Source organism: Manacus vitellinus, unplaced genomic scaffold (assembly GCF_001715985.3).
Source record: "Manacus vitellinus isolate BGI_N305 unplaced genomic scaffold, ASM171598v3 scaffold_8_pilon, whole genome shotgun sequence".
NCBI classification, from domain to species: domain Eukaryota; kingdom Metazoa; phylum Chordata; class Aves; order Passeriformes; family Pipridae; genus Manacus; species Manacus vitellinus.
In genome coordinates, this window is record NW_021940864.1 from 26,501,851 (window position 1) to 26,520,114 (window position 18,264).

At 41.0% G+C, this 18,264-nt stretch overlaps 1 protein-coding gene across 2 annotated transcripts in view; it reads right to left on the reverse strand.

The window, feature by feature from the left end:
- The window catches only part of MTR (5-methyltetrahydrofolate-homocysteine methyltransferase), a 44,992-nt gene extending 34,757 nt beyond the window's left edge, over positions 1-10,235 (reverse strand). Inside the window, exons 1-8 of one of the 2 annotated variants that reach the window (XM_008920158.2) lie at positions 9,569-10,235; positions 7,975-8,186; positions 5,388-5,477; positions 4,510-4,579; positions 3,408-3,500; positions 3,213-3,319; positions 1,897-1,956; positions 1,298-1,392 (exon numbers count right to left, since the gene is read on the reverse strand). In XM_008920158.2, the coding sequence (XP_008918406.1) occupies positions 1,298-1,392; positions 1,897-1,956; positions 3,213-3,319; positions 3,408-3,500; positions 4,510-4,579; positions 5,388-5,477; positions 7,975-8,186; positions 9,569-9,581 (740 nt within the window). In that variant the 5' untranslated portion in view covers positions 9,582-10,235. Of the gene's footprint in view, positions 1-1,297; positions 1,393-1,896; positions 1,957-3,212; positions 3,320-3,407; positions 3,501-4,509; positions 4,580-5,387; positions 5,478-7,974; positions 8,984-9,568 lie in introns of those variants that run through there. The other variant, XM_029965044.1, reaches the window with a different exon arrangement.
- Between the last annotated feature and the right edge of the window lie 8,029 nt (positions 10,236-18,264).

The window sequence follows — 18,264 nt, forward strand, 5'->3', positions numbered from 1 at the left end:
TCAGCTTTTTCACAACCCTAAAGCCACTCTGTACCAATCTGGCCATACAAGCAACATTGAATGCAATCTGTTCCCACTGAAACCCTTCTGCCACAGTGTTGTATAGCAGCCTTTACATAAATGAGAAACAGGCCCTAAGCATTCAGTCCCATAAGATAGTTTTTATGAAGTATGCTTTAATAAATTCTTGATTTCTTCTCCAGTGCCCTTCTCTTGAGAAGCAAGAGTTAGAGAAAGATTATCTGAGACAGACTCATGCCAAATATGGATCACCAGGCTGTGATGCTGAGAGGAGTCAACTACTACACTGTTCCAAGAGCCTCCATATGTTACTTCTGGAACACCGTCTGGTCTGGGAAAGTGGAGCCTCAAGGGCAGTCAGGAAAGCTGTGAATGCAGTCTTCTGCTTTTGTATCACTGAGATGACAGATTGCGCAGTTTAGCTGGAATTTTGTTGTAAAAACAAACAATGGCTCATCACAATGTGCATGGTGTGCACTACTAACAGTGACTTAGTGATCCTAGACAGAATATCTTAGGAAAAAAATCTATTTCCTGCGTAAGTTTTTGTGTGAAGAACCAACTTGAGAGTAAAAATGGTAAAGAGGGAAGAGGAGGCAAGAAGACGGTAGAACAGGATATAGAAACACAAAAGAATAGGGAAACAGGGAACACTATTCAAATGGGCATGCAAAACCTTGTACAATAACCAAATCTGCCACATTATCCATTTGCACAGAACTTAATCTCATGCTTATTTCAACTTTTCTGTCTGAACAGAAAAGAATGCAAGTAAATGGAGGCATCAGGAGCTCTCAAAATAACTATGCACATCCTTGAGAAAAATACTCAGACCACATTTTTGTACGAGTTCAGTAAAAAGAACACCGTAATGATATCTTAACAATTTTCTCATTCAAGACACCCAGAAACATTCCCAGTTGGCACTGCTTCCCTCTAAGAAAGAGATGTAAGCCCTGCCTGTACCAGGGATTGGCTCCTCGGACAACCCAAAAATAGTAGGAGATAGCAAACTACAGTTTCAGATTTTGACTTAATTTTGATTTCACTGTAAACACAAACCCCCAGATTATTTAAAGCAATTAATTAAAAATTCAGCTGACTTTAGAAACAATTTCTGCTGAGGGAATGACAGTAGAACATGTTAGCAATGCATATGAGTAAATATGATCAGAGTTTGTATAGCTTCCATTTAGCTGCAAGTAGGGCGTTAAAATAGAAAAGAATCACAATTTACAGATAACTTACTAAAAGAAGAAATGATACATTCCCTTACCAAAGTGGCTTACTGTGGGAAACACTAATGACAAATGCCTCTCCTGTCTGGCCTGAGAGGGTACGCCCACTCTTATCCACAATGGTTCCAGAAACCTAAATATCAATTGAACACAGAGAAAGGAGAATTAAATGCACAACAAAATGAAGAACTTAAATGGCTGAACTGCTATAAGTCAAAGCAGAGGGACCTGTGCTCCACTCAAAGGGATAAGACACAACCCAAACAGAAAAATGAAACCTCATGCTACTTGAAAATATGGCAGACTTTGCTTCATTTCATCCTTCAAGCACTGGTTCTTATTGTCCCTAAGACAGAAAGCCTGAAAAAAAATCATCGTCAGACCTTTCCTGCAGAAATACAAAGAATTAACTGGACTGAAGTCATTCTTCCGTCTTCAGCTTGATCAGCTGGACAGAGCTACCCAAGGCTGATTTCACAAAGCTCTTCATGTAAGAGGTTTTATTTTCACAATCATGTGAAAAAAGTACATTTTCAATATACTAATTTCCTTCATTTCAAAGCACTTTAATCAACTGCCATCTCAGCTTGTTCACAAATCAAGCTTAAGCACTTGTAAAATATTAAAATATACTTACAAATATGGGTCGGGGAGCATATTCTTCTTCAAACAACATCTGGAGTGCAAAAAGAGCTGCCTACAGAAGAAAATGTTGCAAAATATTAATTTTGCTTTGGGAATTCTTCAGTTTGTTGTTTGGAAGGATTTTTGTTTCTGTGGGTTTGCTGCCTTTTTCTTTAATTATTACTTTTTATGGCTGTTTATGCAACTTGCTGCCTTATATGGCCTGCCAGAACTTACTACACTCAAGAAGTTTTACCCTTATCCCTAACATTTTCTAGATGTTCCAAAACACATCTTGGTACCAAGTAGAAAGGAAGTATCACAGGGTAACCAAATAAGACCAAGACTATTCTGAAACCAAATCATATCAGCAAGTACTTCTCCCTCACATCTGCAGCACAACCCTCGCCCCAAACATGGTTCTATGTACTATCCTCATTACACACTCACTGCCCTTTAGTCTGTTCAGATACCCAGTTCCAAAGGGTTCTAATCTCCACAAATTTTTACAGTAAGGACTGTAAGCGACTCCTCGGAAGGTCCCGAAAATGTCCTGCCTCCTTAGGATAAGAAAGCTACATGTGAACAGGAGCTCAGCATAACATTAAGTCTACAGGTTCCTAGCCAAACCTCCATCATGACTGGCCAAATCTGCAAACGATAAGTCATGCCACTGAATACATTAATAAGCCTGTGGCAAAAGTCTAAAGAAATGCCATGTGCACATCCAGCCAGACTTTTCCATGTAAAATTGCAAGACAGTTTTAAGGACTCTAACTCCACCACCTGCACTGAGTAGTTATTAGATAAAGAAGGAGGTGTCAAAATCACATGAAATGTGGCATATTTCAACATTTTCTTCCTTCTCTTCCCTTCTAAGCCTCTATTCCAATTGTTCTTTTTTAAACCTGATGTCAGAGTTCCCCCCAAAAAACACCTTTTAATAGAACTGTCTTACAAGCCTTTGCACATCTGCAACCAGATACACTGGACATTCCCTCTCCAGTGTGCATCACAAGCATCCTTTCGGCAGACAAGCTTATATTGAAAAATACAAACATGAGATGCCACTGGAGATGGTCTGCAATACAGCAGAGCTTCTGGGAATAAGCAGACAGCTGGCACGGACAGCCAGAACGATACAAATGGCACATATTAAAAGGCAAAGGAAGCATTCTGGAAAAGGCTGATTAAAAGCCATCTCCTCATATTCTACCCATTTGCTATCAACTGAAGAGTCTTTTCATGTATTTAGTAAGCACTAGCTGATAGCTCTTAAAAAATTTCCTTACTTATATTACTGAGGTGGGTTTTTTCCAGAAGTCTCACCTTAGCATTGGCGGTATCAAATATGGTTTCCACTAACAAGATATCAACTCCTCCATCCAAAAGTCCTTTGGCTTGTTCCTTATAGGCTTCCACCAGTTCATCAAAAGCTGTAAAACAGGAAGGATGTTAGTTTCATCTGAAGGTATCTCTTACAAGACCACCGCCTAAGTTCAATAATTCAATGGTTATAAATACTTATGTTCCTGTAATCTGGTCTCTCCACAGATGGTGACACGGAGAGTGTCCTGTTTGTTGGACCCATGGCTCCAGCAACATATCTCCTAATTCCTAAACAAAGACAAGGGAGGAGGAAAAAAGGGAAAAAAAAAAGAAAAAAGGAAAAATAAGGAAACTAAACAATTTACCTCTGGCTTTACAATGACAGTTAATATAAAATATCTCCAAGGACACCAAGACATGCATATCATTCAGACAGAAGAACATCTATGAAAAGGGCAATTGGCTCAATGAATTTTTCTTCTAAGAATCATCTGTCTCTGACACAGGAAACTACATTGAATTACTTTAAATGCACAGCACAGAACTGTCCTGGTATTTTTCACTAGACAACCTTATTTGAATATTCCAGCATGTGCCATAAAAACCCCTACTTTCTGAAAGCATATTTCAAATCTTACATTCTTATTGCATACCATAAATCACATCAGTAAGGTGTTATCTGGACAGCAGCAGCACTGTTAGCTTGAAATACAGTTTGATTGTAGAATACAAGCAGAAATTACTAGTCTTTGAAAGACAGCATTGCCTACAGCAATAAATGAGCTAAAACCCCCCTCACATAATGCCTGGAAGATAAAAGATTGAACATTTACAGATGACAGTCACATACTAAGATCGTTCCAGTAGCTGCTGAATAAAGTTAAACCACCAGCCATACACTAGGATTAGCAGGTAATCCATGTTCATCTACAATCAGCTATCCTAGTTTTGTAGTACAAAGACTGGTGCCATACAAATCTAAGGAACTTCTAACGGTTCCTGCTGAGTTTATTTTCTCTAAAACACATCTGAAGATGTGTATCACCCACAGTCTAAAACAGGCACAGGACAGCTATCCTGCACAACCCATTAAGGACCAGATCCTTCAAACATGATGAAATTAGGGTGATATGAATAGAGATATAAAATTGCAGCTACTGTGCCTAACTTGCAGAGTCTCATGTTATGTCCCATCATGTAAAACATCCAGCTATCCTCTTGTTAGCAACATTTCAAAGATTGAAGGGAAACAGTCAAAACCACAAATGAGTAAGAAATTAAAATAAATACTGCTTACCTGTCTGAGCAGTTACAGTGTCTGCTGCTTTTCTGGCTACCTGTGCAGAGACTCTGTTTAACCGATATGCCTGGAACAATTCCAGAAAATTACTGAGCAACATTTAGTTGGGCACAGCCTAAGTCATTCTCAAAGAAACACAACACTTCATTCAGTAGCTCATGGTACAATCTGATGGTTCCCCAGGTCACACAAATATATATAAGCACTATTACAGTGTTTCAAAAGGAACAGCTCTATACATCTCAGCAACACAGTTACATGGCAGGTGTCATCCCACACATGCCCCAACCAACAACTGTTAATCATAAAATTTCAATCTGTAAGGTACTGATTAAATCCTGCTGAAGTCAACAGAAGCTGAAGAACAGGACTCTGATGATAAAATTAACCTACTTTTAAATTCACTTTTTATTCAAGCAGCATATTTCCAAGTATTTTCTTTCACATATTTCTTCAAATTCTCAAAACAACAAAGAATAGGTATGGCAAATGTAAGCCAGAAAGGACTTCTACACACACCAACACAAACAACGCACAAGATGTGCTTCCAAGAAAAAAGCAGTTCCATCGTGGTATGTCGGAAGGACTGAAGCAAAACATCCCTGTTCAGAGAACTGATTCTGTGAATGCTCAAACAAAATCTAGGACTAATTACTATTGCCTTTGTCAACGAGAAGCACACTATATCTGTGAAACAGCAAGTACAATTGTCCACAGCAGTGGAAATGAGCTACAACCCCATCACATGACTCAAGAGGCAGCATGCAGCCAATAAACACAGTAGCAATGAACTCCGGGGCTATGCTAATCTTGGCTGCTGATAGGAAAAAAAACTTTTTTAATATCTTAATATGTAAATAGTTCAGCATTCTTACCAAATACTCAAGGCCATAGTCAGCCTGTGCAACTCGGGTGCTGCTGAAAGTGTTAGTTTCAATGATGTCAGCGCCTGACAGCAAGTATTCCTGCAAGATATGAAAGAAAAAAGCTCCAAGACCTCCAGACATGAGACACAGAATGAAAGTAGCCCAATTCCTTTGTCCCATTCAGTTGATAAAGTCACAAATCATCTCCTAATTCAAGGCAGATCAAACTCTAAAGGCCTTATTCAAAAGCACAGGGTCAAAGCTATGGAAATGTTCCACGGAAACAATTTTCAGAGTTTCAGTGTCAGCCACACTTTTCTATTAACAAGTGACATTTATAGAGTCACCTCTGCCACGAAGTGCAGCACCTGGAGCACATTCTAGAATTCTGCACACAGTCCAATTCCCACTAGCAATCAAGGGCTGCTGGGGGCAGTCTCAGAATTCCAATTAAACAACAACAGAATACAAGCTTAGAAGAATTAAGTTTTGTGCAGATCTTATTTAAAGTTTAACTAATGGCCAAGATTCACAAAACATTTAAATCTTCTGCTCCACTTTGATTGTCTAATTCCCACTGAAATAAACTGAAATCAATGCAAACTGAAATATTTTTGCAGATTCTTTCCTGCATTTTTATAACCTCTATCAGTTGCCCTCTCCCCTCCCTAACTTCTCTTTCTGATCCCTTTGAATGCTTACATGATCCTTGCATATTCAAGGAAATTAAAACACTTGAAGTGCTAGTAAGTAAAAAATACTGATGCAGCCATTAAACATAAACCACTCAGACTTTCCTATAAGAGTAAGATGAACTCAGTGAGTTCAACACTGCAAATAAAGTCTTCATCCAACTGACACCAGAAAATAATTAAACTTGCTTTAAAACATATTTTTCTGCAAACAAATATGCTTTCTCACAGCTCCTCCTGAAAACGTACGAAAGTACCTACAAATAACTATATGAAAATATACAAGCTCTTATATGTCCACTAATAATCAAGTAATTAAGTTTCTGAAAAACAACTAAACACGTTAAATGTGTCCATCTTTTTACTAGATTTTGTTTAGTTCAGATCTGTCATTTTAGCAAAAGCTCTTTGACTTTACTGTCTACCACCGTAGAAGGAAATATGCTCAAATCAGGAAGATAATTTTTGCCTTTGAAAATATATCACATCTCTTACCTCTGAATCTGTCTTTGCCAGACAAGGTACAGCTAACACTTACTTTTCAAGTTACTGATACCTCTGAGATCTGACTCACTGAGTCATTAATTAAATTTTAAAAAAAAATCCACCCACCATACATATAGCAGAATCATAGCTACTCTGTAGAAATATTTTCATCTATTATTTCAAGCTCCTTCTGTCCAGTTCTCAGAAGAAATAACCACTGGTAGCTGTAAAATATGAAGCCATCACCCACTGCTCAGAAAGCACCTGACCCAATAGCTGCTGCAGTGCTGTTACAGGCACTCGTCCTAAAGCACCTGTAACTGGCCATCGGGGAGATAACAGCAGGCTATCTGGTTTGACTGAATACATATATTCTCAAGTCACATCACTACTACTCCACTAAACCTGCAAAATTCAGTTGTTAAAGCAGTTTATCCTATTAAAACCACAAACTAATATAAAGTCCAAGGTTCCTGACCACTACAGCTCAGTTGGTAGTGTAGGGACAGAACTCAGTCTACAAATACTTCCTCCTGAAATTTTTATAGGTCAAAGGCTGATTCTTTCCAGCTCATCATTCTTAAAATCCAAAGACTGACAGTTAGGATGTAAACAAAAACATACAGATTACCTACTAAGTTTAACAAACATAAGCCAAATGCGACTCTCATCAGTGAATTACAGATCTTGTTAATAAATAATTGGAAAAACCCAGAACAGATGTGAACCTTCAACCGAATAATAAATAGATGCATTCGAGCATTTCAATTATTACAGTAAGACCTACAAATACCTGCAGCTCAATAAATACAAGACTTAGGAAGTTGCTTTTTAAAGTCTAATTGAAGACAGGAAAATAATGAAATCTGTTTGCAAACTCCTAATCATCAGCAGTTTAGACTGTTTTATCCTCTGGGCCACACATTAGTATTCTAGGTAAAACCCAAGAATACGGAAGCAGGAATGCTCATTAGGAAGCCCATACATTCATTAACTATGGAGAGGCCTTCAGGCTGCCACATTTAACAGCTCTTTAGCACGCAATTATAGAAATGCATCTAGAATTCCGATATGTCCTAGTTAGATGCATTTCTAGTGCTGGCTGAGGAGAAGAAAAGGAAATAAAAATGAAATAAAACAGAATCTACAATTAATAGAAATACATTAGGGACATAAGTCAAAAAGGGATTTAAAAACAGCACTGCCTGGGTGACATCAGGAACCAAGACACGAATGCTATGCTCACACAACCAGAACAGTCAAATCTGCTCATTCTTTTTCGCATGGTTACCTAGCACTCTCTTCCCTATTCCCAACAGACGCAGGAGAGCCAGCAGCCTGTGGTATGGAAAAGGGGAGCGCAGAGGCCAAATTCTCCCTCCTTCTCTTGTCAAGAGACAGAAATCAGAACCACCTACCTTGTGTATGTCACAGATTATATCAGGTTGAGTTATACTAAGAAGGTCATTATTGCCTTTTAAAGGCCTGGAATGATCTTTAAATTCATGCCCTCGGAAATCCTCTTCTGACAGGGCACGTTGCTGAATCATGGTCCCCATGCCTCCATCCAAAACCATTATTCGCTCCTGCAGAATGGATTCAATTTCATCTTCCACACTTTTCTGGGGATCTGTTGTAAGAAAATTAACCAAATATTTAAGTAGTTCTGAAATGCTCTATCTATACACTTGTGCAACCTGAGCTCTTCCCATTCGAGAAATGGAATAAAATAACTAATCCTCCACTGAAATCAGAAGTAATTGGTTTACTTCACCTACAGTTCCAATAACCTGATGTCAGGTAACAGCTGCATCTATCTAAATAGAATTAAACCCAACTGGTCCTTTACTTAAGTATAGTCACCTGCACACAATCAACCACAGATAAAATTATTATCAAAAGCTCACAAGGGCATATGTCAAACTCTCTATATAAACTTCCACCAGAGCAACATTTGAGCAGCAACACAGAGCTGCCCTTTGGTACAGACACCAGACTGTAAGTGCTATGCAAGTGCAAACCAGAAATTACTAAACTTCATTAAAAAAGAATCACACCTACTTTAATTGTCTATATCATAATGATAGAAAAAGAGAAATAAACTGAACAAGCAAAAACAATTCAACTGAGTCCCAAATTTACTCAAGTCCCAAATAACAACATGGCAAACGCCAAGATACACCAACAGATAACAGCCAGGCTTTACTTTCTTTTGCACAAACACAGCAAGACATTTTTCTCCTCCACAAAAACGCCAGAAGGAAACAAAGCAGGCAAATCACATGCTAATTACAAGATACTTGACAGGGTAAATCTAACCATGACTGAAACAGAAAACTGTAGGAATTTCAGCGCTATCATTAGGAATGAAGATACAGTACTATAATGCTTCAAGATCCCAAACAAAGACCATTCCAAACATTAGAGAAAAAGTCAGAACTATAATCAGAGGCATAAAAAAATCCCAACCAACCAACCAAAACCAAACAATAAAACAAAAAAACCCAACTAACTACAAAAAAAAAAAACCAAGACCACGACCAAGTAATTCCACTTTTCCTCTTTAGTACACAGAATCATTTCAGAATAAAGACACACATACAGAATCACTTAGTGGGTCAGGTTGGAAGGGACCACAGTGGGTCATCTGGTGCAACCTCCTTGCTCAAACAAGTAATCCTAGAGCACGTGGCACAGGACTGCATCCAGACAGTTCTTGACTATCGCCAGTGAGGGAGGCTCCCACAACCTCTCTGGGCAACCTGTTCCAGTGCACACTTACTCACACAGTATGGAAGTTCTTCCTCATATTCAGATGGAACTTCCCATTCATCAGTTTCTGCCTGTTGCCTTTTGTCTTACTGCTCAGCACCATCCAGAATAACCTGGCTCCACCCTCTTGGCACCTTCCCTTCAGATACTTACAGGCATTGATAAGGCTGTACATATCACAAAATAATCAAACAGCCTCTTTATCAAAAACCCAAACTACAAGAGTAGGACCCCACTTACCTTTCACAAACATGTAGATGAATGATGTGCTATTCTTTATCTGTCTCCTTCATTCAGCTTGGGCTTACTCTAAGTAAAGACCTGTATTGCTTTCTGGTTATAAACTATCATCAAAACCCTTGTAAAAAACTAATGATTTCTGAGTCACAAAAATATCCTTATGTCTCATTACAACTTAAGTACAACTTACTACTACACACAGTAGTACTTAAAAATCACTGGCAACTGCTAACTCATTTGACTTTTTTCCTTTTGCATTCTTGCAATGCAACTTCTGTTTTGGCAACAGTACGGTTAAAAAACAATGTGATGAAGAGAAGCTGAGGCTAAGAGGAAAGCATTACAAGGTTACATTTATACCAATACTCTGGAAAACAGCTCTAAATCAGATAAAGTCTCAGCATGAAGAGAAGCCAAACAAAATTTGCTCTCTAACAAGTATGAAGCATTTGAAGGGAGATTAAAATACCAAAAAGCAAGCCACCCTCATTTCAAGTTGAAAGTTTTAACACCACACAGGCAGGCTCAGCAGGTTCTTACACAAGAGCTTAAACCTACTCACGTTAAACCATCAAATTATTCATGAAAATAAAATTGGTCCTTGAGCTAAAGGCTTTTAGAAGCAAGACACAAAAAATCGTATCTGAAAGTAGGTCTGCAATGCAGGCTCCCATGGCGCGTAACTCGTGCTCTGCAAGAGCTACAGCCCGATGAGACACACACATACATTAGAGCTTGCTGTTGTTTTAATGAGCCTTCTAAGTCAACTCTTTGGCCTCAAGAGCTGCAGCTGAGATGGGCTATCAGAGCCTTCCCAGAGCAAGTCCTGCTTTCTAGAGGCTTCTATTCCTTTTACCTACATGCTTCCTAACTATCTTCTCGTAGACACAGGGAAGGAAAGATCTACCCTTTGGTTGTAATCCTGCACCTCATCTAGTCCATTTTGCTTTCTCTACAGCTTGCCTTGCTGAACAGATCCTGCTTTGGTGCATGGTTTTCTGCTCACAGGAGCACATATCTCTGCTTCATCGCTGCAAAAGCATTATTCTGAAGTTACCCAAACCCGTGCTTCTTCATCAGCATCTCAAAAAGCTGAAGAAATAGGGCAGGAATCATGAAGGTGGCCATCAGCGCCAGAGATATGCAGAGCCTATGTTTTACAGATGGATGGTATAGCTCCAAGTCCACCAAAATTCAAATTACCTGTCCTTGCTATAGATAACACTTGACTCTTCTTCCATCAGGAGCTTGCACTATTTGAGTCGTGCTCTGGCACACTTATGATACAATTTTCAAAGTCGGAAACTAAGTCTACAGACAGGTCCAAAAACACCCCAGAATTCAAAGAAGATTGATTCATAAAGCCATGCTAGGAAGTGCTGAACTCTGCCCTTGGAAGAAAAGCAGGGAGGAGGCAGGGAGGAGGGTGGGAGGAAGCTGGGAGTCAGGTCTGCAAAAAAGCGCACCATCACCTTAATTCAGCATTCAACTCACATAATTCCTCTCTCCAGCAAACAACGTGCAAGAGTTTGTTACAAAATAAATGAAAAAAAGGTCTGGAGAAATTCCTAAATTGGGAAAAATCAGGTCAGCCTTTTTTGTTGTTGTTGTTTTTGTTTACAAACCCTGATTCTACCTCTGCTCAGGCAAAAAACTATTAAAAGTAACAAGACCTAGGACCAATTACCTTGATTTTACACTCTTCTGAAACTTAAAATATAACACAGAGTGCTCTAGAGCTGGAACCATACCAAATAGCAGACCATACCAAATGAGCAAAAATGTCCCAACAGCACTGGCCTGAAAGTCAGTGGGATACAGAACCCTGCTTCACTTTCCCAAGGTAAGTGCTCTGGCTTGAGATCACATGAACAAGGGAATTACTCATCTGCAAAAGAAAATTATCTGAGCTACAAGAACTTTTACTCCTTGTAGATCTTTCCAAGTAAATTTGCATAGCGCATAAGGTGTCTCTTTGGTAAAGCTTTTCACCCCTACAGTCATTCACTAACAATTATAAACTTCACACAACTGTATGTAATCTTCCATTTTTCAAAACGTAGCAATTAAACAGTCCAGGAGCACAGTAGATGATGTTTGTTCATCTCCTTATCCTGACCCAATGACATACAGGCCATATATGAAAAATTAAAGGGATAAATGCATGTTCTCCACAAGAAACAGGACTTCAAAGGTTGCAAATTCCTCAAAAATACATTCTTCAGATGCCTGAAATGATTGTCAAAGGTGTTGTTTTTTTATTATTTATGCACTTCTATTACAAATTTATTCTTAGTATAAAACAGTCTGGTATACAAGTACTTGGAAGGGAATAAATGACTACAAGTTTCTTCCAAAACTTTTATAGAGGATTGGCCTAGCTGTGACAGTGCTGAAGCCTTTTCATCACGTTAATGTGCAAGAACACAAATTGAAGAACCACATGGAGGGATAGGCACTTAGTACCCCCTATTTCCTAGGCTGACCAGCTCCTGTCTTAAAGGGCAACAGGGCCATTCCACATTTGCACATTCTAATTCAACAAACCAGTGTTGCCCCATACCAGCTCCAAGCACAAGTTTGCCCATCATTCAAAAAAAAAAATCACTGCACAACGGCTAGAAAGGATGCTCTTGCTATCAGTCTGCCACAGGCAGCTCATGATAACCTCAGCATTATTTGCTGTTTAATTAATTAAGTCTTCTTCCACTGGGTGCCCTCAGGCAACAGTAAGAGTTTCATGAACTGTAGCAAAGGATGGCACACAGGTCCTCTGCAACAGTGGGCAGCAGCACCCCATTGCTAAGTTATTTGTTACCCAGTCTATCCAAAGAAAGAAGCATTGGATTTTACCACTTCACCTTGGGCACCTGTGTGCACCTTGCTAACATCTTCTATGTTGGCACTTGCCTTCAGAACCATTCAGGTCTTAAAGTAACAGACAGACAAGATACCTCTATAGCCAATGTATTTACAAAGTTAGCTTGAAAGGCAAACAACTACCACTAAAGTCACCGAATTCTTAGTATAACAGTTCTGTAGTGTCCACTATCTCTAGCCAAACACGCAAAACCCATGCTTACAAAGCTCCTGTGTTATAACCACAACTGTCCATCTTCTGACATTAAACTGTTCACAACAGATATTCATTACAGGCAGGAATCACCAGGAAACAAACCGTCTTCCAGATCAGCACTGCCCCTGAAAGGCTAGGGAGAAGCACTGTGCTCAGCTTCCCGATGGCCCACTCCTGAATGCAGGTCCTTTGTATCACTGCCAGATGGACACACCATTACCTACTGCCTTGTGCCTGCTCAGTGGGGCTCCACAAACATCCCCAGCACACAATTTTTGCTTCCATCTACACAGAACTTCTCTTCAACTGCCACCACTTCTCCAGGTGCTGCTGAAATACCTTCCCATCTCTCCCATTTCAGCCAAACTCATTCTGTTCTGCAGCAGGAGGACAGTCATGGCCTGACCCCAAATGACACGGGAGAAACGGCAGGGCAGGTCAGCACCAGCATCTTTGCCAGAGGAACCTGGAAAAGCCTCAGACCACAAAAGCTGAGTATGGAGTCGGTGCCGGTGCAGGCCTGTTCGACAAGCCAAGGGATGCAATCCTGAGCGAAGTACAGGCTCAGCAGCAGGCACTCCCTCCGAAATATTAAAAAGGAAAGTGCTTGGGATCTCTTCAGGCAGCAGCTGCCACTGACGGAGCTGTCCATTTCAAAATACCAACAACGATAATCAGCAGCTACAACTTTACTTTTCCTCCCTTACTTATCCTTACGGGACTTCTGTTCAACCCGCGAAACGACACTTTTGGCTTAGAGCCTCGGAGCAGCTGGTACACACCCAGTCCCTACTACCGAGCTCCGGTTTTTATTTTCCCGACATAACTGTGTCGGCGGACAGGGCGGTGCGGGTATCCCTGCGGTACCTCCCGACCCGTTCCAGGCAGGGCGCAGCTGCTCCAAGGGGCCGGCTCAGCGCCGGAGGCTCCGCCAACAAGAGCACTCACTCACTGCACACCGACCCGCACAAAGCGCTTCTGCAAGGTTTACAAGCGACTGCGTAAGGCCGCCCGCCTGCACCGAGGCCGCTTTAGCACCCCCAGAAGCCGGAGGGAGGGCGCGCCCGCCGAACCCTCACACCGACGCCGCGCCGCCGCCATTTCCCCCCCGCGGGCGCCGGCGCTCGCGCACGTTACGGGGCGGCCCGTGGGCGCACATCGCTGCCGAGACGTCACCGCCCGCGGCCGCGGGGCCCGCGCGCAGCCCGTGACGCGCGAGCTCCGCCCCGAGCGCGGGCAGGAAGCGCGCGCTGCTCTTGGCCCGAGGGGAGCGTGATCCGCCTGTCACACCCACACAGACACACAGACACAGACAGACACACAGACACAGACCGGAGTCTGGTCTGCGAACTAACTCACCGACACAGCTTTAGATGGCCCCGGGGAGATGATTTTGGACCCAGGCAGGGATCAACAAAATGAGTTGTTCCTCATCTTGGGGAGAAGTAGGGCGGGAATGCGTTGTAGGGGATTAATTCTTTCGAACGCAAACGTGCTGCAATTATAGGCAAATGTAGTGTTGAGAGGAAACATGTAAATATGCCTTACATTAAACTGGAAGTCGGACTTGGCAGCGGTGTATGGATGCGTGTTACTGGCATGTAAACCTGGAAACAAGTTTGCACTAAAGGAATTAAGCAAATTAAAGCACAGTTTGCTTGACAGTCGAACAAAACAAATTAAATGTGACTCATTTTGACACAGGAATTTCACTTCTGGTGATGCATCCTTTCAACTTCTTATATGAGGACTCACCTTTTAAAAGAAATACCTGCCTGCCAGAGTTGCAGAGCGGCCTTGCAATCACGACACTGTGTAGCGAATGTGTGCTTGCCAAGAGTCGGAATAGCTCAAGGGGATAACCATTGCTCTCATTTCATGTTAGTAATGCAAGTGCCAGTAATAAACATGAACAGCATTGTCATTTAAAAGAGCTCAGTGATCAAAATGGGAAAAGAAAGGAGTCTGTAAAATGGGTTATCAACCAGCCTTTCCTGTTTTGCTTGCAATATTATTGCATTGCAATAACTTAAGCAAGCAAAGTAAATGATGCAGGTGAAGATGCAGGGACTGCTGGTTCTGTGTTAACAAGAATGAACGGAGGTTGCTTCCCTCTTTCAGGCACCTGGGCATCAGCTCTCTGGGGCAACAGTAAAGCCTTCTGTCAGCTCAGAGTATGGGTTGCTACTTAATAATGGCTTCTGCATTTTCCCCAGAAAGTCTTTAGGGGACTGAAAATGAATTAAAAGCCGCTAGTGTAGATGATTCCTGGAGGCTAAATATTTACTCTTGAATTTTCTTTTGAGACACAGAAATGGTGGTTACAAAGTCTTTGAGTACAATGTGATCTAGGAACTTTTATAATCAACTGTCACTTTGGTCAATGGTGATTTAAGTGTACAAATTATTGAAAATTTGTTTAAATAATGTATATGCCTAATTCATCTTCCAAAAAAATACAGGCAGCCCACAAATTAACTAGACGGTAGTCCAACTTCAGTTGTAGAGGCCACGCTCTGGTTTTGAATGACAGGAGACATTGTTGGAGAGCAGACCTTGCCTCTCAGCAAACCATTGCAGTGATCAGCTTGAGCTCCCACTGCAAAAATGTGTCCCAAAATTCCAGTGTAAGATATGGTAGTCTGGAAATGCAGTCTTTAAAAGCCTAACAACAGAAGTTGAATACACTAAACAGAAGCAAAAGTTAGGTACTCCTAGAGAGTTCTTGATTTCATCCCTTTTAAACATAATTTGCATATATTACAGAGATGGACAATGATTTGAGAACCATTCATTGTGAGATTTTAGGGTGTGTATTTCCTTGCTTGACTTTTGGACAGTTTCCAGCCTTTTTGTTGTGCCACATAATACTATGAAAATTTCCTCTGGCAGCAATTCAGGTTAAAGAGTTCACTGTCTCCACAGTTGCTTTGTGGTGACAGATCTTTGTACCACAGCTCAGCACGTCCTTGCGTGTGCTGATGCAGTTGTTTGTGTAACTGCTGCAAAGTAGGTCAGTGGGGAAAAAAAAAAAACCACTGAAAATTTGAAGGTGCTTTTGAAAAGGTTCATTTCAGATGTCCCATTTCCTTTGCAGTTTCACAACCAGAGTGAACCAGTTTGACTGTGCAGTGCTATGAAAAGTCAGTCCCAGATTCCACCCTGTGCCATCCTCATTTCCATCCTTTTGCTTGTGTGGGTGCTAGACCTTGACCACAGTTCTTCTGTAAAGGTCAGTTTTCAGTGGAAACAGGTCTCTGATCCAGTTCATCTGCAGCAGAATGGTCTGCAGAGCTGACACAGAAGCAAGATACACTCGAGAGGCTGAAGAGAAGAGGAATGAGTGGTTAAAGGTAGCGTTCGTCAAACCAGACGGTCCAACAAAGAAGTATCAACACAGAACTTCAGCCTGAAACTGTTTTGCACTGTTAGAGAATCTCACGTCCCTTTTCTTGATTTAGTTTCAATGCTGACAGTATTGCACAGTGCAGGGAACCTGGAGCATATCCCTACCCTGAGGCTGACACACACCTGCAGTTACCAAAATTTTTGAGCTGTTTCTTTGAGAAGCTCTAATACATGGTGCATTTGCAGGAAACGTTCAAGGATTTGCAGTGAGCATGCCCTGAAGCTTGAAAAGTGCTTTTTCTTTGTCGTACAGAGCATTGTTCTTATTTTGCTAAATTAGGCTGTCAAAATATGTTTAATACATTTAAAGCAATACCAGGAGCACCTTAGAGTTGCGGAGTAATGGAGCAAAGCAAGGGATAACACAAAGGTGCCAGCATTCCCATGTGTGAGAAACCTGACCTTAACATTGTTGGGAATTAGTCCTACTTAAACATCAGATGCAGACATGGTTTCACTCATGCAAACATCTGTCATCATGGTGAGAGTCTGGATTGCTGAAGGTGGTTATAAGTGGTGGTTCAGTAAAGCTAACATCTTCTTACTTACAACAAGATTAAATCCAAATTAATATCCTTAGCAAAAAAAATTAAAAGTCTCTACGTGAGATCAAGTCCTGGTATTTCAAGTATATTTGAAGGTATTTTCAAAACACCGCTTTCCCCAACTCCTACCACACACACAGCGAAACTCACAGATCTTTTAAAACCAGTAACGTTTGAAGCAAACAAAGCCATCTTCGTATTTTATTTTTTTTTCCATGCCAAGGATCTGCTTCACCAGTCTGTTACTCTACTTGCACACCCATGTAGTTAAATAGCATATTCACCTTATGCATGTGTAAGATCAAACACAGGGGTTTAGCCCACTCTTTCAGCTTTTGGGGTTGTGTTTTAAATATCTCCATAATATTAATTACAAAAATATGCCTTTCATTCCCATATTATCTGCCTTTATTCCTAAGGATGCAGTTCCCATGGGTTATTCACATAAGTAATCCTTATTTTAACAAGAACAGGGGGATTATTCATGTTACTAAAGAACAGTCGTATTTCAGAGAATTATATATAAGCAAAGCGTTCACAACTCCATGCCAAAGTCTGAAGAAGAAAACAGATTAATCTGATTTCAGAGCACAGCTCTTGGACACTCTGGTCACTTACCACTTGTGCTGTTTTGCTGCAGCTGGATTCTTGCCCTATTTTGGCTGACTAAGTTACAGTATGTGTTTTTTATTTTATTTTCAGAATTTCCTCTAAGCTTAAGAATTACTATTTCTTTTTAATAATTTTGTAGAGGGTGATTTTTTTATGATCCAAATACAAATTATCTCTTCCATTTAAGCCAAATTATGATCTTAACATTTTTCTTCCAGAATCAAAATGTTACGAGAAACCAAAAGAAAGCTGAGTGTTTCAAGATCAATTCTAAGCACGCTCCAAATGCCAAAATAGCCTGATTAAGATGCACAGCTCAGAGGAATGCCAACAAATTTAATCTCCTGTCATAGGCTGAAATTGGCCCCCCTTTGAGAGTTTGGAGGGGCTCAGAGGTGCCAGGGCAGTGTTCCCTGGAGAGCCAATCACTGTCCATGTTGTTCACTTCTGCTCAAAATCATATATCACAGCACTGGAAGCTGTTGGCACTGTTGTGCTGTTGGTGTCTGCTGCTCAACATTGAGCTCAGAGAATAAGAAAATGTTTTGTCGTAGATGTGCATAAGAATCTTGGTTTCTTTCTCCCCATTAGATCAGCTGAGCTGCACTGCCCCTGCCCAGGGCAGGACAACACCTGCCCTGGATGAGTCCAGAGTGGTTATGGAAACAGGTTTCTGAAGGTACCTCCTGTTCTATTTCTTGCTGGTAGAGCTTCTTGCTTATGTTGCCAGACATGTACAAGCTGAGGGCCTAGAGCAGGCCATTTCATGCAGGCATGAAGTTCTGCATCCAACAGACAGTGCCTCAAAAAACCAGTCAGGGCTGCAGGTCTCAGTGAAGGAGAGCTGAAAAGCCTTGGTGACAGAGTAGGTGTGAGGGTCATGGCAAGGCAGGTGGGAGCAGTAACCTCACAAGCAATGAGGCAATCCTGCCTTAGCCAAAACAGAAGAGCAGGTCTGTCGATGCTACCAGGTTCAGCCCACATTCCAGTGATCGCTAAACAATCCATCAGCAGGAGATTATAGATTAGACAATATGTTCATACAACATAGCTCA